General features: G+C 37.0%; 1 protein-coding gene and 1 pseudogene across 1 annotated transcript in view; both read left to right on the forward strand.

The window, feature by feature from the left end:
• Positions 1-4,922: 4,922 nt before the first annotated feature.
• The window catches only part of RALGAPB (Ral GTPase activating protein non-catalytic subunit beta), a 121,332-nt gene continuing 101,538 nt past the window's right edge, over positions 4,923-24,716 (forward strand). Inside the window, 7 exon segments of the mRNA XM_037811401.1 lie at positions 4,923-4,988; positions 4,990-5,010; positions 5,012-5,110; positions 9,280-9,482; positions 17,181-17,344; positions 18,959-19,145; positions 21,087-21,218. Coding sequence (XP_037667329.1) covers positions 4,923-4,988; positions 4,990-5,010; positions 5,012-5,110; positions 9,280-9,482; positions 17,181-17,344; positions 18,959-19,145; positions 21,087-21,218 — 872 coding nt within the window.
• LOC119515952 lies at positions 21,310-24,357 on the forward strand (annotated as a pseudogene).

Below are 24,716 nucleotides of genomic sequence, written 5' to 3' on the forward strand. Positions count from 1 at the left end.
GTTTGTACAATGCCCCCGAGGTAGTAGTTCTTTCTTACTGAAAACCATTGCTCCAGGCTCTGGAGTATGTCACTTTGGCCTTATATCCTAATCAGAGTTGAGTTCTTATCACTTGTTTTGCTAGTTTAGTAGATACAAAATGATACCTCAGTAGCTTTATTTTGTGTTTTTTTTATTTTCTTTTTTTGATTCCAGTGTTTATTTTCTCTTTTTTCATTGTTTTGTTTAATTTACCTGTAATTATAATGCACTTCTTTTTTAATGTTTTTTTTTGTCTCTCTGTGCTTTGTTAAAATTTAGCAGCTGCTTTTTTTCTATCATGTGTTTCAATATTTTAGTTCAACTTTTTCATTGTATACTTTCTATGCCTTTTTACTTTGTTTCTTGAAAGCACTTCTTTCATTTTCTTATATTTAATTTAATTGGAAAAGTTTTTAAGAAGAACTTGAGTTATTAAACCAAGTTTTAATTGGTCTTTCATGGTGTTTTTCAGAGAATGATACTCCAGTCTTCAGAATTGGGATGGGTAATAGATGTTTCTTAGAAATACAGGTCCCCAGGCACCACACCAGAGCTCCAGAATTGTGATTTCTGGGAAGGAGGATTGGGAAACTGCATTTACAGTCAGGGCCCCTGGATGATTCTTATGGGTACAGTAGAATTTGAGACTTAGCTTGCCTTTGTTTTTTTTGTTTTTTTTTTTTTTAAATTGCACTCTTGAAACATTTTTTCCCACCAATAATATGTTGTCTGGAATGGATGCTTTTCTATTTATTCCTTGAATATTTAGAAACCATCCAACTACTTTTTACTAATAACATTTAAAAGAAGTGGACATTTTCCAATTTGTATTTGTACATTCCATGTAAAATTTTGCACATACTCTAGTAGAATGAAGGGAGCACCTTCTAACTTCTTCCTTTTTTCCCATTGGTAAGCCTTGACATTCTGAAACATTTATTCATTACCCACTGTGTGCCAGGGACTTTCAGAGATTCAAGAGGTGAGTTTCTCCACTCAGAAAAGGCTGAGACTTGTGTGGGTAGATAACTATACACAGCTAACAAATAATCTAGTATGAAGCTCAGTATGAACAGCCTGTAACAGACACTCAGAACAGGTGAGGAGGGGTGATTTGAGGAGTCTAGAAAAGTTTTACCAAGAAGTGGTAAAACTTATTTGAGCTGAGCCCTGAAGGATGAGTACTTCATAAATTGGTCAAGGTGGGAAATGCCATGTCAGTGAATGGGAGTAGCATGGGCAATGACTTATCGGAATGAAAGAACTTACTGGATTTGAGCAGTCGTCGGTGGTTCTTTGTGTTCATAACTTGGGGTGTGTGAGGAAAAGTGGCAGTAGTAGATGAAGCTAGGAAGGTGGCATAAGCAATTTCAGTTAGAATCTTGTCAGGGTTTTGTCGTTTTTTTAATTGGATAAAAATCTTTTAAAATTTTATATAGAAGAATAAATGCCTGAGAATTGACAAAGTTTTGAAAAAGAACAGTGGAGGTAAAGGGAATTTCCTTTCCAGTTACCAAATATTCTGTAAAGGCACTGTACCTAAATTATCATGGCAACTAGACAAATAGTTGAACAGAAAGAAGAGATTTATATATAGATGAGAATTTAATATATGACAAAGTTGGTATTTCAGGTCAGTGGGAAAAGGATATATATATATACACACACACACATATTTTTAAAATGTAATTTTATTGAAATATATTCACTTACCATACAGTCATCCAAAGGGTACAATTGTTCAGTTTCACCATAATCAATTTTTGAACATTTTAATCACTCCAAAAAATAAAAATGAAAATAGGAATAAAAATAAAAGAGAACACTCAAAGCATCCCATACCCCACCTCCCCCCCTCATTTAAAAGGATATATTTTTAATAGATGACATTGACATAGCTGACTGTACATCTGGAAGAAAATAAAATTGGATCTTTCTTACACCACATATAGGGATAATTCCAGATGGATTTAAAACTTCAATGTGAAGACTTAAACAATGATATTATAGAATAATGTAGGAGACTATATATATACTGTTTAGGGTTGTGTTTTTCAGAGTTTTGGATCAAGATCTGTAATAAATATATTTTTACATTGTGACCCAGAACATATGCACATATAAAATGAAACAAGTTTCACAGAACGTTGTTTACCTTTACTATTTGTGTTCCCCCTGTTGTATACTCTATTCTTTATCATTAAAAGTATTACCTGTTAAGTTTATTTTGTGATCCACAGTTTGAAAAGCACTGGTAGAGGAGGAGGGAGGGAGAATTCTTAGAGACCAAAGGTAAACACTTGGCTAGAACAATGAAATTTCATTTCATACCCTCAAATTGGCGAATAAATGAATAATGACTATTCCCTAGAAGGGGGTGGGATTGAGGGGAGGGAAGGGCTCTTACCATTCCTAATGTAAGTGGGAGTTGTTACAGCTGTTTTTGGAAAGTAATCTGGCAAGACCTATTAACATTAAAAATACATATACCCTTTGAACCATCAGTTTCACTCTTGGGAACTTATTCCTTAGAAATAAAAGGGCTACTGTTTAAAGATTTATGAAAAAGGATGCATATTGCATCATTATTTCCTAGTTACAAAAAATGGAAAATAAAGTAAACACCCATCATTAGGAAATTAGTTGAATAAATTATGCCACATCCATGCCATGGACTATTACACAAACATTAAAATGAATCCATTATTATATTAGTTATCTTAGAAGGATGTTCATGAGGTGCTGTTGGATGGGAAAAACAATATGCAGAAAATGTGCATCTCATTCTTATAAAACAGATAATTCTTAGTTATGCATGTATATAAATTATTTTATTATTGAATTAGAGTGGCACAGAATACAGGAAGAAATGTCAGGCTGTTAACATAATTATCTGTTGAGGGAAGTGAATTATGTGGACAGAGAATGAAGCCTAACAAATAATGAAAAGGGTGAAGAACTACATTAAAACCAAACATCCTGTAGTATAATATTCTTGTGCATTTATGTTCTTGTTCATATATATATATAGGGTGTGTATATAAATTATATATACTAGTATGTATACTATATACATTTATATAAGTATGTGTATGTGCATATATGTGTGTGTTAATTTTTAAAAAGCGAGAAAAAATGTATGGGTAGGAAGTTGTGGGAGATGGCGCCCTATCAGAGCTTTCCTTTTTTTTCCTTCCATGTTTGAAAGTGTTTATTTTAGGGGGTCATCAGGATATCCTTGGGGGAATCCCTTATTAATCCTGAGGAAATGGAGGCAATTTTAATAATTGGTTGCATCCACCTTTCCTTAGAATTATTGGATCCTGCTTTTTCCCATTCTTTGGCTCATTTTTGGTTCTTTCCTCCTGCCTTCTCATTTTTAGGACCTTTTGGTCCAAAGGAGAAGACCAGAAGATCCTTACAGGGTCACTGAAAGGGGCCTGGTCCCAGAGTCCCTCAGACTCTAAAAGAAGCTGTGAAGAATAATTAGGATGGAGGAGGGCGCAGCTCAGCTCCAGGGCCTCCAAGGGCTCTAAGGGAAGAAAAGTGAGGGGAAGGGATGCAAGGAAAGGAGAAAGAAATTAATTTGGCACTAGGCTATGAAGGACTGACTCTCATGCTAAGAAGTTTAATCTTCATTCTGTAAGGTCCCTGATTCTCAAAAGCCATATGCTGTTGAAAAACAGTGGTGTTTGGTGAACTAGAATAAGGTGTTCCAGGATAAAATTAAGCAATGGTAGTCTGTTCCCAGTTTGAAGAAAAGTTAAACCTCAGGTATAGAACTTTCTTAATATTAAGATTAATTATACCCATGTATTTTGCTTAAACTTTGCTAGCTGGGCAAACAGATTTTATAACCAATGAACAAGGAAAAAATGGAAGTTAATAGAAATGAATTGGAAAGGGCTAGCCATCCTTGATTCTTTTCATGGTTATGATACTTACGGTTATAATATTTACATTGCATTCAGACAGTTATGTTTCCTGCAGCTAAAATTCCTTATTTGAATGGTAAACTTAGATACCATTTCATAGGGAATGTATAGGAAAAAGGCAGTCCTGGCTATGGTTAAGAGCATGGGCTCCTGAGCCCAACCCCAATATAGCTCTGAAGCTTAGGGAAGAAGCAAACCTCTATATGCCCCAATTTCCTCATCTTTGAAATAGGGATAACATTACTTAATATTCACAGGGTTGTTTTGATGATTGTATGAATGAGTCGCATGTAGTAAATGCTCAGTAAGTGGTAGCTCTTAATATTTTCTAAAGACTACTAACTTCCACGTGTTTCACTACTGGAAGTTTGAGTGCCACTGCTGCAGGGAATGAAGTACTCTCAAAGGATTTTGTAAAGTCTAAATAAAGTCTAATTTGAAGACGTTTGTGGGAAATTGCAGGGTTATGTTTCTAACATGTAATAGGTATTCAGAAATTGTTGAATGAAAAATCTGGGTCATAGATAAATAAAGTCTTTCCTTTGTTTCTCTTTCCTATTTAGGCATGCCATTCTCTCTCTATTTTTTTTAATCTTGGAGCCATGGGAAAGATGGGCTCTTTCATGTTATGGGTATCACAAATCTGATCATTTTATTTCCCTGGCCATAATGGCCATTTACCCCAGATCAGCTCCAGGGGAGGGCCTCCAAGGGTTCTTTTGAGGAGGTGCTCAGACATTTGCTTCCCTGCCAGCTCTTACCTTGAGGCTATTTTGGGACATTCCACAAACATTTCGATAATTTTTCTTCTCAGTCTTCTAGAGGCAGTACCTTTGCAACCGCCTTTATCTTGTCTGTGGGGTAAATCTGTGTTTTACTTATTTTATTAATTTGCAGCATTATAATTTGACATGCAATTATGCTTTGTCTTTTCAGGTGTCGTTTGGATAGTACTTTAGTAGCACAATGTACTCTGAGTGGAGGTCGCTTCATTTGGTGATTCAGAATGACCAGGGCCATACCAGTGTGCTGCAACAGCTATCCTGAGAGTGTTGGGGCGAGAGGTGGCAAATGCAGTGGTGCGTCCTCTTGGGCAAGCCTTGGGTGCCCCTTCAGTGGCTGGTAATGAGTGTATGTTAAAAACTGACAAAGAAGTAAGTGTTGCTTCATATCATTATACTATGTGAAAATACAAATTTGTTACTGAAAAATTTATTTGACGTTGACTTTTTATGGATTTCTGCGCAATGCAGCATAACATCTCTTTTTAACCTCATTTGGATTGAGAGTTGGAGCTCAGGGTTTGTGGGATAAGGAATAGGCTATACCATTTTGTTGCTGGGGTTTCCTACTAGCCAGGCCCAATTCTCCACTTGAACTCAGTGTCCCAGACAGAGACTTGAGTGTCATGCCCCCTCTCTTTAGGGTGGGCTCTGGGCTTAGTCTTCTGGTTTCCATTCAGAGGTATGTTTGGAAGGTCTTTATTTCTATCTCTAGATGGCCCCTGACTGGAGGCCTATCTTGTGACAAGTTTTCAGGCTGTGACACTTACATGCTGAGCTTCAGCTCTCTTGTGTTCGCATCTCTCCTTATCCTTGCCTGGTTTCCAGCTGTAAGAATGTGCAGAGCAACTGAGTCCTTCTGGCTGTGAGCCCAAGAGATTGGAATTGGGGCTGTATCTGCTATTCCTAAAGATAAGGAGCTCTTGGAGTGGCTGTCACAGTGACTTGGCCTGGAGCCAGGCCTCTGCTCTTGGATTCGGGGACTGAGCTGAAGTTAAGTTACTAGTGGGAAGTAGTGGAGGGTGCTAAGAATGGAGTGATACTGGAGCTTGCTAATATGAGGTCTGGTAAGGTACAGGATTAGAAACTTGTTCCCGGTGCTTGTAACCTTCAGGCTTTGGGTTTACCAAAATCTGTACCCCATTTTCAGACCCTATGTGTTTTCTTACTTTTTGGTTTCTCATGAAGAAAAGATTAGACTTGGATATAAGACTAAACTTTGTAGCTCTGTAGGCAGTTTGTAACCTTCTTTTGGCCATGGGTCACTAAAGGACGAAGCCTCTCAGTCTGAGGAGCATTTTTATCTCTTCAGAGTACCTTAGCAGAGATTTAACCCTGAGGACCAGTGTGGGTGCTGGCATGTTCTCTTGGTGTGTCTGTAGCCCTTTGTCTTCTCTTGGGAAGAGATGACACACCTGAGTAGATGGAGGTAGTTTGGTGTACTTCTGTTTCTTCTCCTTTCCCACCTTCAAAAGGATATGAGAGAATAGTTCTTCAATCTAGTGCCCTGTAGCATTATACTCTTAAGCTATAGTATGACGGTATCACCAAACCTCTCTTCTTTTTTTTTTCCTTCATCTGATAGCTGTGGACCTCTAGCTTCTTTTCAAATCCCTTCTCTTGTGTGCTGAACTCTCCACTCGCCTTTCAAATTTGTCACAACTTCACTATGCAGTTATAGTCTTCTTTAACATTTATTGCTGTTAAACCATATATTTTCCACCCTTAACCTCTGCAAATTTTTTTTGTTTGTTTCGTTTTCTGGTCTCCAGATTTGATAAACAAATCAACAGACAGTTCAAAAAGTGAAATAAACAACAAAGATTACCAGCCAACATAAATGTTAATCAAGTGTTCAGAATGTAACCAAAAATATGTACTGTATGGGCAACAAGGATCACTAGTAGAGTACACAGCAGATACACAATTTCATAATAAAATCATCCTTGTAAAGTGTTTTACACTTTGTTGACATATTAACAGAGAAATTCACACTTCACAGAAAAGTCATTAAGACAATTACCAGGTCATTAGTGTAGACTTTTTTTTTTAATGCAATTTTATTGAGATATATTCATATACAATATAGTCCATCCAAAGCATACAATCCAATATAGTCCATCCAAAGCATACAATCAGTGGCTCACAATATCATCATGTACTTGTGCATTCATCACCACAGTCAATTTTAGAACATTTTCATTACTCAGAAAAAAACCTTAAAATAAAAAAGAACACCCAAAAAATCCCATACCCATTATTCCCCCTGTTATTTATTTTTTTTTCATGTTTCTTACTCATCTGCCCAAATACTGGATAAAGAGAATGTCAGTCTCAGGTTTTTGCAGTCTCTTGGTCACACAATAAAAGCTATATACTTATACAGTCATCATCAAGGATGAAGGCTACTGGATTACAGTTCAACGGTTTCAGGTATTTCCTTCTAGCTATTCTAATACACTAGAAACTAAAAAGAAATGTCTATATACTATATAAGAATAACCTCCAGAATGATCTCTCGACTCTGTTTGAAATCTCTTAGCCACTGAAACTTGACTTTGTTTTGTTTCTTTTCCCCCTTTTGGTCAAGAAGGCATTCTCAATCCCACAATGCCAGGGCTAGGCTCATCCCTGGGAGTCATGTCCCATGTTGCCAGGGAGCCTTACACCCTTAGGAGTCATGCCCATGTAGAGGGGTAGGGTAGTGAGTTTATTTGCAGAGTTGTCTTAGAGAGAGAGGCCACAACTGAGCAACAAAAGAGATTCTCTGGAGGCAACTCTTAGGCATAATTATAAGTAGGCTTAGCTTCACCATTGCAGAAATAAGTTTCATAAGGGCAGGCCTCAAGATCGAGGGCTTGGCTTATTAAGTTGGGAGCCCCTAATGCTTGAGAGACTATCAGGAGTTCCCCAGGTGGGGGAATTTAATATTTCCACCTTTTCCCCAAGTCCCTCAAGGGGACTTTGCAAATAATTTTTTATTTTCTCTGCAGTTATATTTATACTTCAACTATTTAATACATGTATTTATCTTGTTAGATTCAACTTTAGTTTTCAGTTGTTGAAGGCTTTTTGAATCCTGAATTTCTATCCAACAAGTTAGACATCCTTTTTAGTTTTGTGATATCTACAAATTTCAGCATATGATCTATTTTTCTTTTTTTTTCCCTAAATCAGATTCTTGGCAGGGCTTTTGGCATGCCACTGGACACCTTCTTCCAAAATGATCTTGAATACATTAATCTACTATTAGCCTCTCATGTGATATTTCAACCAGTTGTAATGCCAACCATTCTACCATCCTCTGGCACATATGTTTCCATCTTGTCCACAGGGATATCTTCCATCCGACTGAATTTCTTCTTGCAAAACCCCAGATCCCCCTTTGCCAGGGAAGGCTGCTAATGACATGGTGAGAATAGCTTCAAATTTACATTCAGAAGATAGGATTCAACTTGTTCACTCCACCATTTACAAACCAGTGATTTGGGCAAATTGCTTAATCTTGCTAAGCTTCAGTTTTCTTATCTGTATAGTGAGAATAGTTTCCCTTTTAACACAGGGTTATTGTGGTGGTTAGATTATATTTTGGAATGTGCTTCTTCAATTTTAAGTGCTACACAGTTGTCAGCTGTCTTCATAGTAACCCTGTTAAGAAAGGAATGAAGCTTGTCTGGCATGACTTGTTCTTTTTGCACAGGCTGGTTCCCAGTGATCACGCTTCCCTCTTGTAAGTGCTCACTGATCATCTGCTTAGTAATTTGTCCCGGAGTTTTGTCTGGAATTTACTTAAACTTTCCAGTCTATATTGTCTGGAATATATTTTCATCCTCTTTTGCAAATTTAGAGTATTTCCCCTTTCTCATAGCACTTTACCCATTCTTCATGACTGCAGGCAATGGTTCAACAGTTTCTTAGGCAAGTACTTTCAGCCCCTAGGATATGATTCAGAAGGTCAGGAGCCTGGAAGTCCCTCAGTACAGCTGAGTGAGTGCTCAGTTAAGATCCTATGTTTGTTCTCCTTTCCATTCTAAGTATTATTATTATTGGCAGAGAAAACAGTTGCAGAGTAAGAGTTGAACATTTCAGCTTCCTCCCTTTCATTTGTTAACATTTCATAATCTGGAGATGGAATGCGATTGAATTTATGTATATGATTGCCTAAGTGATGCACATATCTGTATGCAAATTAAGTTGGGGAAATCTAAAATTTTCTATTTCTGCTTTTCCTATCTCTGTGGAATATCAAAATAACCTGTACTTGATTTTATTTCACAGAGCAAATGATAATGGCTAAAAGGTAAAAGTCAGCATAGGCTTGATATTTAAAAATAAGTAATTAATTTAGAAAGTGTTGTTCAAGTATGTCTGATACAGGGAAAGTGCATTCACTAGAAAAAATCTGATACATCTGTTGAGATGAATATACTGTCAATTTAGAGGTTTTTAGCAATAAAAGAAGTTAATATTTTAAATCAGTCTACTAGGATATAGATAGGAATGCATGATAATTCTGTATGTATTTTTGTTTGTTTGTTTAGGTAAAATGGACCATGGAAGTAATATGCTATGGACTGACCCTTCCATTGGATGGAGAGACTGTAAAATATTGTGTTGATGTGTATACAGACTGGATTATGGCTTTAGTGTTGCCGAAAGATTCTATTCCATTGCCAGTTATTAAAGAGCCTAATCTATATGTTCAAAGTATACTAAAGCACTTGCAAAATCTTTTTGTTCCAAGGTAAGCTCTACCTGACTATTTGGTCTGTTTTTAGAATCATAATAAAATATTCATAAACTTTACTTTTTTATGTTATAGAAGCTGATTTTGTTGTTAATCCTTTGAGCAGTGACTTTCATTACTCGTCCAATTAAAGAGGGTATTAACATGAATGATATGAGAGATGGGCTTGTATAATATTTATCTTACTAGAGGTTTTTAACAGGTGTGTGTTTGTTTTAAAAGCTTTTGGCTTTGATTTTAAGATCTAATGGCTGTTATATAGTAAAATACTGTGACCTCTTTCTCTTCCACTCAAACAAGTACACTTTTGCCTGTCATAATTCTTGTCTCACCTTAAGCTAAAGTGACTGTAAAATGAATCTTCAACATTAAAGTGAACCTTTCCTATGAGAGACTGAAGACACTGAAGCAGACAGCCTTGAAATTATTTTGGACAAATTTGTGGTAGGCCCAAAGATTACACTTGAAAGTTTGTTACTGATATTTTCCTATCTTCTGAAACAAAGGCCATAATGTAGGATATTTGCCTTACTTTTGCTTTAAAAAAGTTTTTTTTTTTCCCTGATTTTAAAAGAATTTTATGTCATTGTAAAGAATTTGGAAAATATAGTAAAGAATGGAGAAAGAAGCATTAGCTCCTTACTCATTTGTAAGAATTTTCTATAAGAAAAATATCAGCTTTCAGCTATGCTCTATGAAAGGGTCAGTGTCTCCTTTTGGAAAAGTTCTGGTTAAAGCTTTTGGTCTGTCATATGGTGAGGGACTTTGAATCACCTGAAAACCAGCTTTGTAAATTTTAGCTTTGTCAATTTAGAAGGAAGATTACTTTGGAAAATCTGAATTAAAACAAAACAAAAAAATTTCAGTTAAAAACTCTGGTCTGTAGGAACAAGTGTAAATTCTTGCATTAAATGCCTGCTGTAATCTGCATAGTCCTGCTCTTTAACCAGACTAATAAAGATTCCCCTAAAACCTCTTAAAGACCTTCCCTGTCATCACCTACCCTTTTGTCTTCCTCCTCTCTCTCTCTCCTGGCTTTCACTTACTGGTTTACCTTAAAGTCAGCCTTTTAAGGAGAAGCCTTACTTGATCACTCAGGCCTACAGTGGTCATACCTCTGAACCTGTATGGTGCTTCCTTTATCACTCCTGAATCTCTCCACTGTTCTATTGTGTCTTGTTTCCCCTTCTGACCAACTTGGTGACAGGAGTTTGGTTCTGACTATTTTGTGCTTCCGCAGATGTGGTGCAGTACTGCCCTTATTGTGAATTAAATGCTTGTTGCTTGTATTTATTGATCTCAAATGGCAATAATAAGAGGAGGTGGTTGTCAGTAATTAGTATATTGTTTGTGGGTAAGCAGATTCTTCTAAAACAGTATAATAGCTTTAATGCTTTCTTGTTACCCCGTTTCGTAGACTGATTTACTGGGCTGTGTGTGTGTGTGTGTGTGTGTGTGTAACGGTTTCATAAGTAGTATTGTCACTCTATCTTTTTATCCCTACCACCTCTCAGTGCTCAATAAATTTGTGTTGATGAAAAAAAATTAATGGCATTTGATTTTTCCTTTTGAGAAACGTGACTGCCTTTTAAATTGTTTGTTATAATTGTTTCTTTTACTCTTTGGTAATTAACTTGTTTTCTGAAACGTGCGTTTTAATACTTAAAATGTTAGTAAATTCTGAGAGTGCATTGCACTGAATATTAGAGTTCTCTCCCAGGCCAATAATGTCTTGGGGAGATGAGCTGAATATTTTCAGTGCTAAATATTGGTATTTATGATCTCATCTTCCACCGTTTGAAGTTTCAATTATTTTTTGATTCAGATAGTTCATGAAATTGTCATATAAACTTACTTAATTAGTTGTTTTTATAAAAAGTGACACAGAATAGAGGACATTGCCTTTACTACTTTGCTAGAGATCAAGTCAGTGTGGATATAACCTTTCTCTTTTGCCCATCTGTTTGATTTTTTTTTTTTTTTTGCATAATTTAGTGGGAGTGAACCACCTTATTAAATTAATTAGGGTTTTAATTGCTCTCATATAATGATACTTAAAAAATGTAGGTCTCTGGCTATTACATGGGGGGTGGGGTGGGGCAAGATTAACAAAAAACATACATGCATACATATAAATGTAAGTAATACTGTTTTTTTTTTTGTTTTTTTTTTTTTTTATGGATATACCATTTCATTTTTTCTTATATCCCAATAAAGTCCTTTTGGGCATTTTCTCCATTATTAGATCCTGTCCAGGATCATGTATTGAATTTAACTGTCATTGTCTCTTTAATCTCTTTTTTTAATTGGTAACATTTTTTTTTTTAATTTTTTTTTTCCATTTTTATTGAGATTGTTCAGATACCATACAATTATCCAAAGATCCAAAGTGTACAATCACTTGCCCCTGGGTACCCTCATACAGCTGTGCATCCATCACACTTAATTTTTGTTCAATTTTTAGAAACTTTTCATTACTCCAGACAAGAAATAAAGTGAAAGATGAAAAAAGAAAAGGAAACTCTAAACCTCCCCTATCCCTAACCAACCCCCCTCAATTGTTGACTCCTAGTATTGATATAGTACGTTTGTTACTGTTCATGAAAAAATGTTGAAATACTACTAACTGTAGTATATAGTTTGTAATAGGTATATAGTTCTTCCCTATATGCCCCTCTATTATTAACTTCTAATTGTATTGTCATACATTTGTTCTGGTTCATGAAGTGATTTCTAGTATTTGTACAGTTGATCATGGACATTGTCCCCCATAGGATTCAGTTTTATACATTTCCATCTTTTGACCTCCAACTTTCTTTCTGGTGACATATATGACTCTGAGCTTCCCCTTTCCACCTCATTCACACACCATTCGGCGCTGTTAGTTATTCTCACATCTTGCTACCAACACCCCTGTTCATTTCCAAACATTTAAGTTCATCCTAATTGAACATTCTGCTCATACTAAGCAAGAGCATCTACATTTCTTCCACAAGGCAGGAGGGAGAATCAAAGAAGGTAGAGAGGCAAAAGAAAGAGGAAACAAAAAAAAATGACAGCTAGGAAGCAGCAAAAGGAAAAATAACCTTAAATCAGAGTAGAATAAAGAATCAGACAATACCACCAATGTCAAGTGTCTAACATGCCTCCCCTATCCCCCCCTCTTATCTGCATTCACCTTGGTATATCACCTTTGTTACATTAAAGGAAGCATAATACAATGATTCTATTATTTACAGTCTCTAGTTTATGCTGATTGCATCCCTCCACCAATGCCTCCCCACTTTTAACACCTTGCAAGCTTGACATTTGCTTGTTCTCCCTCGTAAAAGAACATATTTGTACATTTTATCACAATTGTTGAATACTCTAGATTTCACCAAGTTACACAGTCCCAGTCATTATCTTTCCTCCTTTCTTGTGGTGTCTCACATGCTCCCCATCTTCTCTCTCAACCATATTCATAGTTACCTTTGTTCAGTGTACTTACATAGTTGTGCTCCCATCTCCCAAAATTGTGTTCCAAACCACACACTCCTGTCTTCTATCACCCTGTAGTGCTCCCTTTAGTATTTCCTGTAGGGCAGGTGTCTTGTTCACCAAGTCTCTCATTGTCTGTTTGTCAGAAAATATTTTGAGCTCTCCCTCATATTTGAAGGACAGCTTTGCTGGATACAGGATTCTTGGTTGGTGGTTTTTCTCTTTCAGCATCTTAAATATATCACACCACTTCCTTCTTGCCTCCATGGTTTCTGCTGAGAGATCCGCACATAGTCTTATTAAGCTTCCTTTGTATGTAATGGATTGCTTTTCTCTTGCTGCTTTCAGGATTCTCTCTCTGTCTTTGACATTTGATAATCTGATTATTAAGTGTCTTGGCATAGGCCTCTTCATATCTCTTCTGTTTGGAGTACGCTGCGCTTCTTGGATCTGTAATTTTATGTCTTTCATAAGAGATGGGAAATTTTCATTAATTATTTCCTCTATTATTGCTTCTGCCCCCTTTCCCTTCTCTTCTCCTTCTGGGACACCAGTGATACGTACATTATTGTACTTTGTTTCATCCTTGAGTTCCCGGAGACGTTGCTCATATTTTTTCATTCTTTTCTCCATCTGCTCCTTTGCGTGTAGGCTTTCAGGTGTTTTGTTCTCCAGTTCCTGAGTGTTTTCTTCTGCCTCTTGAGATCTGCTGTTGTATGTTTCCATTGTGTCTTTCATGTCTTGTGTTGTGCCTTTCATTTCCATAGATTCTACTAGTAGGTTTTTTGAACTTTTGATTTCTGCCGTATACATGTCCAGTTCTTCCTTTACAGCCTCTATCTCTTTTGCAATATCTTCTCTAAACTTTTTGAATTGATTTAGCATTAGTTGTTTAAATTCCTGTATCTCAGTTGAAGTGTACGTTTGTTCCTTTGACTGGGCCATAACTTTGTTTTTCTTAGTGTAGGCTGTAATTTTCTGTTGTCTAGGCATGGTTTCCTTGGTTATCCAAATCGGGTTTTCTCAGACCAGAACAGGCTCAGGTCCCAGAGGGAAGAAATATTCAGTATCTGGTTTCCCTGAGGGTGTGTCTTAGAAAATTGCTCCACCCTTTGATGCCTCGGGTCACTGTGCTTTTCTGTCCAGCAGGTGGCGCCTGTTAGCCTATAATTCTTGACTGGTGTGAGGAGGTATGGCTGTGTTCCCCCAAGCTCTGGGGTCTGGTTCTGAATGGAAAGGGCCCCACCCCTTTCCTCCTAGAGAAGACAGACCCCTCAGGTGGAGGTCATTAGCATTTCAATGGTCTCGCTCTCTGCTTGTGGTGTCTCCACCCTTCCCAGAGTCACAGCCCTGGAAACTGAAAATGACTGGGGCTTTCTCCACTGAGCCAAAAAAGAAACAGATAGTCCCCTTTAGACCCAGTCCAAGGCAACCCTCCGGCTCTCCCAGGTCAGTCGTCACCCAAAGCCTCTGTCTGTTTTTTGGGACTGCGTACCTGTAGTGAGCAGTTCACACTCGCTACTTAAAACCCCAGTTGGAGCTCAGCTGAGCTGTATTCGCTTGCTGGGAGAGAGCTTCTCTGTGGCACCACGGGGCTCCGCAGCTCGGGCTATGGGGGAGGGGGTCTCACGACTTGGATCCGCAGGTTTTACTTACAGATTTTATGCTGTGTTCTCGGGCATTCCTCCCAATTCAGGTTGGTGAATGATGAGTGGATGGTCTCGTTTGTCCCCCCACAGTTATTCTGGATTATTTACTAGTTGTTTCTGGTTTTTTGTAGTTGTTCCAGGGGGACTACTTAGCTTCCACTCCTCTCTATGCCGCCATCTTGCCCGACCCTAGTAATACTGTTTTAAAGCAGTAGTTAGCAAACTTTTTCTGTAAATAGCCAGATAGAAAATATTGTAGGCCTTGAGAGCCATATGGTTTCTGTCACAGCTACTCAGCTCTGCTGTTGTAGCATGAAAGCAGCCATGGATAATACATAAATGAGTGAGCATGGCTGTATTCCAGGGAAAATTTATTTGCAAAAACAGGTGGCAGGCCAGAGTTGGCCCATGAACTGTAGTTTGCCAACACCTGTACTGAAGCAGTTGTTCTGAAGATCACAAGTTGTTGAAAATATTGAGGAGAAAAGCAGATGTCTGGCGTTTAGACCTTTCTGTGTTTTTACATACAGGTTACTTTGTTTCTCTTAGCTTTAGATACTTAGACGCAACCTCTGAGTTTAGACATTCTGAGTAAGATTATACTATCTTTGGAGCAGGTGTTTCCTTTCTTGTCACTTGACAATTATCTGGAAATGGTGGGTAGGCCTAGGTTACCATTTGGGAGGCCTGCAGTGTTATTACTGGCTTGGAAGAATGTTACCCCAGGACCATTGGCTTGGTGGTTGTCTTATTTGGGCTTCCTCTTAAATGGCTAAATGAAGTTTGGGGCTATTATATAATTATTCTTCAAGTAGCTATAGCAGCAGACAAAAGCCTGAGCCTCATAGTTTCATATGGACTGGATTTACCTCCAGCTGAAGATGGGACATCTCCCTGCTGTTGGGGGCTCTTTACTTTTCTTAGGTGATCGTCTCCTCATTTTGCTTTAGGTCTGACTTCCTTAAGGAAAATTAAAATGGTGTCATTTGTTTATACCTCCTAGGTAAGCATCCAGTTTTCTGGGTCATGGCCCAAAACCTCATAGTCTCCATCCTAAGGTTGGGGTGGGAATTCTAGGGATACTCGCTCTATTTTCTGGAGTATTCTTGAGGAAACAGCCTGATTCAGACATATTTCTATCAGTGCTTTGTATACAAGTCACAATATATAGAAACTTGGCTTCAAGATTTATTCATTGATAATTGGGTTTCACACAGAAGATCTGGACAGGTCACCATTCTGTAATGTAATGATTTTTGTACTATTCTCAAAATTCTCACGTGGTCCACTTTGGAAGTGGGGATAAACGCTAGGGCTTGTACCCCTGTCTTCCTCTTATATAGCCACAACTATAGCCACAATACTTTTTTTTAAAAATAGCAATAGTTCACCCCTTTTTATTGCTGAGTAGTAATCTATCCTATGGATATACAATTAAGAGCTTTTTTTTTTTTTTCAAGAGAAATTGTGGGTTTACAGAACAATCTTGCATAAAATACAGGATTCCCATCCACTACCCCACCACAAACACTTGCATGGGTGTGGAAAATTTGTTAAAATTGATGATAGCACTTTTTTGTAATTCTATTTTTTTATAGTGGTTATGTTTGTTACAATTGATGAAAGTTTAAGTTAGTACTGTTAACTGTTGTCCATAGTTTACATAGGAGTATTTTCCCCCATATTCCTAACCTATTATGTATTATTATTTTTTTATGCATGTGTGTTTTATTAATCATCTACATAGTCACTGGATAAAGGGGGTGTCAGTCACAAGATTTTTACAATCACACAGTCACAAGATAAAAGCTATATAGTTAATACAGTCATTATCAAAGATCAACCTGGCCACAATACTTTTATCTGTTTTATAGATTGGCCTTCTGTATAAGATTTCCCTTTGTGGAAAAACGGTTCTTCAGACTAAAAGAGAATTTTAAAACTGTTTTTCTAGGGTATCTTGGGAACTTTCAGAGCCCTCATCTTGGGTCAAGTTGTCCTTTTAATTAGAGCAGCAGTAGCAGGAATGTGTCTCTGAGGCAATCACTACATACCTCATCAATTCTGGGGACCTGTTGGGATATTCCATTGGGCCTGTAGGTTCTTCTGTAGCAGACATTAGCTTCAGAGGGACTGTGAGCAACATGAAATCACTTGCTAAATTTGTGTGCATGTATTTTAAATTTTTTTTATTTTTTTAGAGAACAGAAAGGCCATTCTGCTTCAGTGTGAGCAGCAGGAGTGGCTATGGATATTTGTTCGTTCAGCAGAAACCTATTGATTACCTGCTGTTATGAGCCAGGCACATTTTAGACATAGAAAGCCCAGAGGTGAAGCTTACTTTCTAGTATTTCTCCTCTCCTCCAGGAGCTTTCCAGGTTCTCAGAGGAGTGGCAGATTGAGATTCCAGAGTACCATACTGTAGCTTTAGACTGAAGTGGTGTGCCTGGGCCAGTCTTCTGGTTCTGGTAGGGAGCTTCATTGAAGCCACTGCTGCTGCATCCCTAAGCTGCCCATTGCTGTCTCTCCTCAGGGTTTGTCAGTGATATCTGTCTGTCTTCTTTAGACAGGAACAGGGCTCCAGTCAGATCCGACTATGCTTACAGGTCCTGAGAGCCATTCAAAAACTGGCCCATGAGTCATCCATCATGGCCCGAGAAACCTGGGAAGTCTTATTATTGTTTCTTCTGCAGATTAATGACATACTTCTGGCCTCACCAACTGTTCAAGGTTTGTTTATTTTTTTTTTTTTTAATTTATTTATGAGCTCCAAATACAGTTTACCTTTAAAATCAATGAGTGTTAGACTTACTGGGAATTTAAATTTTCGCATGGCAGTTAACAAATCAAGGTTAACAATTCTTGGGATGAAAACCCTCAAAGGTAAAGTATGACTTTAGCACTCATGAAATTGTTTTACCTTCAGTTTGATTTTCCTAATATAGGGAGGGACTAAATGAATTAATATATGTCTGATAAGCTAGGAATAGTAGCTTGTTTAGTATACTAGGATAAAGCCTAGTCAAGAAATGATTAACTAATTAAATTAGAGCATATGGATAATGTACCTGATTACAAAATACTTCTCAAAGTAGAGTCTGAAAACTTGATCTCTGCAGAAGATATTCCTTCAGCAAATGAAACTTCCAAAGTCTTGAAGTATCCTATTTGGAAGTATGACAGTATGCCATTCATTAGCTAGACATTAAAAAGCTCCCAATTTTATAAGACTTTTGAGCAGATTTCAGAAGCCCTACTTTATATGCTATAGCACTGTAGACACAAGCTATATCTTGATATTCTAGTTACAAGTTTCATTGTTGCTTCTTCTGTGTTCCCTTTTCATTAACACACATGTGAATGTGCTTGTGCTCTTACCCAGATATTGTCCAAGGACATATCTAGAAGGAATCATGGAATTTTAGTGTTGAAAGGGATACCCTTTCTGGTATTGATGATAGCTGGCCAGCCATTGATTCATCGGCTATCTGCTACACATTCCTCAAGCCTGGGATCAAAGGCAGGCAGTTCATCCCGTTATTGGGCTCTTTGTTGTTGAGGCTTTATTTTTGCTCATTTGAAATCTGCATCCTTATACCTTTACCTACTGGTCCCAACTTTGTCTTGTGGAATTTTGTAAAGACCACTGCTGTTGCTGTCCCTAGTTCCAGGGCTCAGAACAGAACAGTTCTGTTTTCATGGTTGAGGCTTTGTCTTGCCCAGTTCTAATCCATTTGCTCCCTTCTTTGTCTAACTGTTCCTTGAAGGGTGGCATTCAAATACCTGAAGCATTTCATAGCAAAGTTTGGAGGTAGAAAAACCCCTGGGTGCTTGCCCAGAGTCCTTCACTTATTGGCTAATTGAACTTGGGCAAGTTACTTGAACTTCCTGAAGCTAATTTTTCTCATTTTCAGTATTGGTATAATTGATAATTGGTAATAGTTGTTATCAGTACCTATCCCACAGGATTTAATGTAAGGATTTTGTGATGTCATGTTTATGAACTACTTGATACAGAAATTCAGTCATAGTAGACATTCATTCTTTCCCTTTATTCCTATGTGTCCTTGTCCCCAACCCCCACCCCTTCTGGAAGATTAAAATCTCCAATAAGAACTGAGCAGGGTGCCTCGAATACTTTCAAAGTAATGCTTTGTTGATGTGTCCATGATTTCCTTCATTGGAGCTCCTAAGTATAGTTTCCTGTTTTTACTGTTAAAGTTATTTGAAAGTCAAAACTTAACATTGCAGTTATTATTTGACCAGTTCTCCCAAATTAGTGATTCTGAAGATTGTGTTTTTGAAATGAGCGTGCCAAAGTTATGTTTTCTTTTCATCGGTAAGGTGGCATTGCTGAGAATCTAGCCGAGAAGTTGATTGGTGTTCTGTTTGAGGTTTGGTTACTAGCTTGTACTCGGTGCTTCCCAACACCACCTTATTGGAAAACAGCCAAGGAGATGGTGGCTAACTGGAGGCATCACCCAGCGGTAGTAGAGCAATGGAGCAAGGTCATCTGTGCACTCACTTCAAGGTAGGTTATCCTCATTGACTTGCCATCCTCATCCCTACCTTAGGCAGCTTTCCCCTAGTTCACTATCTTCCTGGGATTTGTGAAATACATTGAAAAAAGCCTGTGTCTGTTACTATTGCTCTTCAGATATCATAGCATTGAACCACTTATAGATATAACAGCTTGGCTAGTGCCTATCTGGTTTACTTCAGAATAAACAGGTATATTTGAGAAGCAGGTAAATTCTGCAACACCCCTCCCCAGTCCCAGTCTTGTTCTAATTATTAAAATATGCATGTTCATTACTTAAACACACCACAGAAAGGTATAATGAGAAAAGTTAAGTTCACCAGAAATGCCATTATATGTGTTTATATATAATTTGACCAAAATAGGAACATGCTATGCGTGCTACTTTATAACCAAAATAAGCAGTTTATTTTAACTTTTTTTTTTACCATTTATGTATAATACCATCAGTATTCTATGAGTAAACTCAGACATGTTTTTTCCAGACTTGCTTTCTCATTTCAACCCTAAATATTTTAATATATAACTTTGAAAGATAAGGATTCTTTTAAAAACATAATCACAATACCATTAACTAAAAAAAAAAAAAAGGACAGTTCCTTACTATCAGATATCTAGTCAATGTTCAAATTTCCCTGAATGTCTCAAAGTATTTTTTTCTTTTTACAGTTGGTCCCTTTGTATCAGAAAGCAAACAAAGTTCAAACATTGCATTTAGCTGATGTGTTTAAGTCTGTTTTAGCCTATAGGTTCCTACTTTCTCATTTTTGTTTCTTTGCAGTTTTTTCATTGCAGTGTAGTTTGTCCTATAGAGCATTTCATATTCTGGATTTTGCTGATTGTGTCCCTGTTGTGTTATTTAATATGTTCCCGTGTCCCCTGTCCTGAAAAGTGATGGGTAGATCTAGACTTGTTCTGATTCCCATTTGATTGGTTTTTTTTTTTCAGGGGGAAGGAGTACCAATACTTTGTAGGTGGTATGGTATATCAAAAGGTAGACTTGTCTTTTTCTGAGTTAATAAAATGTTTATATCTTTATCATCATTTAAACTAAAAGATGAAAGTTTATAATAGTATATTGATTCTGGTGATTCATGGTGAACATCAACATGAGTTTTTTTTTTTTTTAATTACATTACTTTTTATCTTGATTATAAAAGCAATACATACTTATAATAGAAAACTAGGAAAATATAGAGGGGAAGTATCTATCACTTAGAGATAACCAATGTTAACATGTTAATGTATTTTTTCCCTTTTAGTTCTTTTTTTTTTAAAGCCAGTTTGAGATTATTGTCTGTGGTAATGTTATCTGCTTTTTTCATTTGGGGTCTCAAGTGCCTTTTTTTTTCTTCTTAAATACCTTTGAGATTATCTCTTTAATGGCTTTACAGTTTTCTGTTATGTAAATAGTCCATAATTAATTTAGTAATTCTCCAGTTTTTTGACATTTATGTTGTTCGCAGTGTTTTTCTTAAAAAATGTTGTTGACATGAATACTTTATAGAGTCTTTGTGGATCCTTTATTATTACAATGTAATCCCTAGGTGTAGAATAATTGGATCAAAGGGCTTTGAATGGTTTCAATACATTTAAAATATTATTAAATTTTAAGTAATTACGGTATTTTTTAAGGGATTCTATACATTGCAAAGTTTCATGTACAAAGTTGTGTAAAAGTTATAATGAATAAATTATAGCTTAGTTGTGTTGGAGGAGTTTGTAGTAGGATGAATCTTTAAAAAAATAATGTGAAATTATTCCCCTCCCCTTTTCAGTTTGTCCGTTTTATAAACTAAGGTTTTTATATGTCTTGTTCACTTCAGCAGGGTACATGTTTCATCTCTTTTTTTCTTACCACATTTTAATGCCTGAGTTTGTCTTTCTGTTAAGAAGTAAACTTAGTGATGTGCATTTTTTTTTATTCTCTAGATTGCTCCGCTTTACATATGGTCCTTCATTTCCTCCATTTAAAGTTCCTGATGAAGATGCCAGTCTGATCCCTCCTGAAATGGATAATGAGTGTGTTGCACAGACATGGTTTCGCTTTTTACATATGTTAAGGTACTGCTGTTTTAATATTTCATATGCTGTTCACCCGGTGAATGTCTTAGTTCCCTGAGAACCATGTTGTAACTCTTGGCTGGGGATCAGAATGTGGATCCTAAGCACAGCGTATTGAATGGATCCAAATTAGACAACAAGCACATCTGCATCATGTGACTCCCGCTCTCCCCATCCCAGTAAGGTTAGGGCTGTCCTCAGCTGCTCATTTTGCACTCCCTAGGAGCTTGTTCCCTGTGGTGGTGCAGCTCTTGTTCTCTTGCCTGTTGCTGTAGTCTGGATGGCAGTATGTCTCCCAGAACTCTGTCCTGTTCTGTGGGGACTGGAGACTTCCCTGCTTCTCTCCAAGAGCCATCAGTCTGGCTCTTAGGGCCTCTCCTTTTTCTAGTAGCGTTAAAATTTCACTGAGGTATATACCGCTATTTCCTCCCATCCATTTCTTCATGGGAATTCTCTTGAGTTCAATTTCATCTCTTCCTACCTTTCCCTCTACTAGCCTACCCATGTGCTCTGTGGAACTTCAGTCTTGTTGTGAACTAAGTGTTGATTCTTAAACTTTTTCTAAGTTAGTTTTTTTTTTCTTTTTTTTTTTTTTTGCTTAATCTCTGAGCTCTTTTTTTATAATCACATTTTTTTATTGTGGAATGTAACATATATACATAGAAGTGGTAACTTTCCAAGTGCAATTTAACAAGTAGTCAGAGAGCAAATTTCCACAAATGTTATAAACAAACTCACCCATCCCTCAAGTCACTGTCTCTCTGTGTTGTTGTCCGCATCCCCACCATGTACTGTAACTTCCCTCTATGGCCAGTTACACCCTGAAACCATGGTCTCAGGCATCCTTCAGCCCCTCTCTAGTTTATTTCATGGAGGAAGCCCGCTCTGTCTCACCCACTCCACCATCTTCCCAGAAGTTCTCAGTTAGTTTTTGATTTTGTGGAATATGAAAGGGACATGCCTAAAAACAAAAGAATATAATACTGTTTTGGATCCCTTTCTCATGTTACTGCAAAGAAGAATAAACCAAGAAACACCTAGAACTGCACTGTATTTCTCTGAAGGACTACAGGGAAAACAAAGTTGTGCAGATGATCAAGCAAAATTTCCTGCCTAAAGAAGCTCAGGAATCTGTACAAAAATTTAGGGTTTATTTCAGAACCTATCCCCTGCCCTTCAAGTGAACTGAGAAGACTTGATGAGAAAAGACTAACATTCTGTGTTAAATCCAGTTGACAATGACATAAAACAGAATTTTATGCAGCTGCCTTCCCATAAAAATAAAAAAGAATGCATTCTTTTTTTAAAATTTTTTAAATACTTTTTTTTGTGAAATTCAACATATTTATGTAACAGTGATAATTTTCAAAGTATGATTTAACAAGTAGTTAGCAAATTTCAAAGAATGTGATGGGTTACAGTTCCACCCTTTCAGTTATTTCCTTCTAGCTATTCTAATACCCTAGCATCTAAAAAATATTTATATAAAGATTCAGTATTCATAATCCTTTGTTAAATCCTATCTTGTCTGTTGCTACCCCTTCCTCTCATTTAATCATTTTCTCCGTCTTCAGGGGTGTCTAGGCAGTGACCACCCTAACTTGTTCATATTGAAAAAGAGGTGCCAACATTATGGGGAAGGGGGCTGCATCTAGTTGTTCTTAAAGAGGCTGTTGTCTCTGGGTTTAGGACTTGTCTGGCATAGGAGCACTGGTGGATTTAATTTTCTGAGAGATAAACTTAGTGAGTGAAACTTTTATATGATCTCAGATAGGGACCTAGGTATTTTGGGACTACTGTTTGTTAGGGCTTGGCATACTGTTAACATTTGGAATATCTAGCTGGAGCTTGCGTAAGAGTAACCTCCAGGATAGCCTCTCAACTCTATTTGAAATCTCTTAGCCACTGTAACCTTATTTTGTTATCTTTCTTTTCCCCTTTTTAGTCAAGAAGGCATTTTCAATCCCTCGGTGCCAGGGCCAGGCTTATTCCTGGGAGTCGTGTCTCATGTCACCAGGGAGATTCACTCCCCTGGGAGTTATGTCCCACGTAGAGGGGAGGTTAATGAATTTATTTGCTGAGTTGGGCTACAAGAGAGAAAGGCCACATTTGAGCAACAAAAGAGGTTCCCTGGAGGTGCCTCATAGGCATAATTATAGAAAGGGTTAGAGTCCCATTCACAGCATAAGAGCAAGCCTCAAGATTAAGGGCTTGACTTATTAAGTAGAGGATTCCTAATTTCACATAGCATATATTCTGTCCAAGATAAATAATTATTCCAGTTCCTCACATTATCTTCACTTAGTTGTACAATCATCATCACTCTCAATTTTAAACAATGATCGTAACACAAAACATCCCAGAGCTCCTGTCAGCCGCTGATTATCCAAGAATGCATTCTTGATGTTTCTGAACATAAATGCAGTATAAACGAAAGTGACTTAGAAGAACTAAGGTTGCATGACTGTCCATGAGGGCTACAGGCATCTGTACAATTTTCTAATTTCGAAAGAATAATAGTGCATCTCAACTGAAACAAAAGTCAGATACTGTGCTTTTTCCAGCAAAGGATCTGAAGGAAGAGAACCTTAATTCAACATTTGGTGGTGATTCTGGTCTGCAATAAACAGTTCACAGGAGCACCTAACAATTCAGGCAAACACTCCTTCCCATAGCCCTCTCATGGAACCCAAATAATTGTGACACCAAGAATATGGATAGTTTGCTTTCTGGTAAAATCCACTGGAAAGTGAAAATATTATTAGGAGGAAATAAAAAAAGAAAATTTGGAACCAAATGTGGAATCAGATAAGAAAAGAACTGAGTTTCTTACTAGGCAAGAAGAAAACAGAATTTGTAGTTCACCAGTACAATCTTTACTGGACTTATTTCAGACTAGTGAAGAAAAATCAGAATTTGGGGAATTTACAAGCTATACTGAGAACAGTGGCATGTGTGATGGTATAGATATTTGGCGAGAAGAAAATTCAAATAATCTGTTAATGTTTTTCTCTTCCCCTTGTACGTTTACTGGCTTTTAGTCTTGAAACAATTTATACTTTTCGGAAGTGATAAGGATCATATTCTTGAACTTTTTATAAACATGTATAAAATTCACAGAATTTTTTGCCAGCTTTGTTTACAGAACCAAATGTAAACATTAATAATGAAGACGATGTTTGCATTTTTCTACTAAAAAAAAAAAAGAAACAAAATGTGAACATAAGAATTGATGATGCAGTATTTAAGATTTTCTATCCAGTGGGCTTTTCCTGTTTTTTTTTTTAATCTCATTGGCTTGTATTTCTATTTTTGTACCAATGCCACATTGATCCAAGTTTAAGGAAAAAAAAATCTATTGCCTGCTGCACACATAGGCTTCCTTGTCATTCTTCTGGTTTGAATAGTCTCATTTTTCTATTTGTTTATTGGTGATTCCAAATTACTCTGTGTGACCTTTTAATAAATTAGGTATGTTAATTATTTTCTATCTTTTTT

The sequence above is a fragment of the Choloepus didactylus genome, chromosome 19, assembly GCF_015220235.1.
Source record: "Choloepus didactylus isolate mChoDid1 chromosome 19, mChoDid1.pri, whole genome shotgun sequence".
Classification (NCBI taxonomy): Eukaryota; Metazoa; Chordata; class Mammalia; order Pilosa; family Megalonychidae; genus Choloepus; species Choloepus didactylus.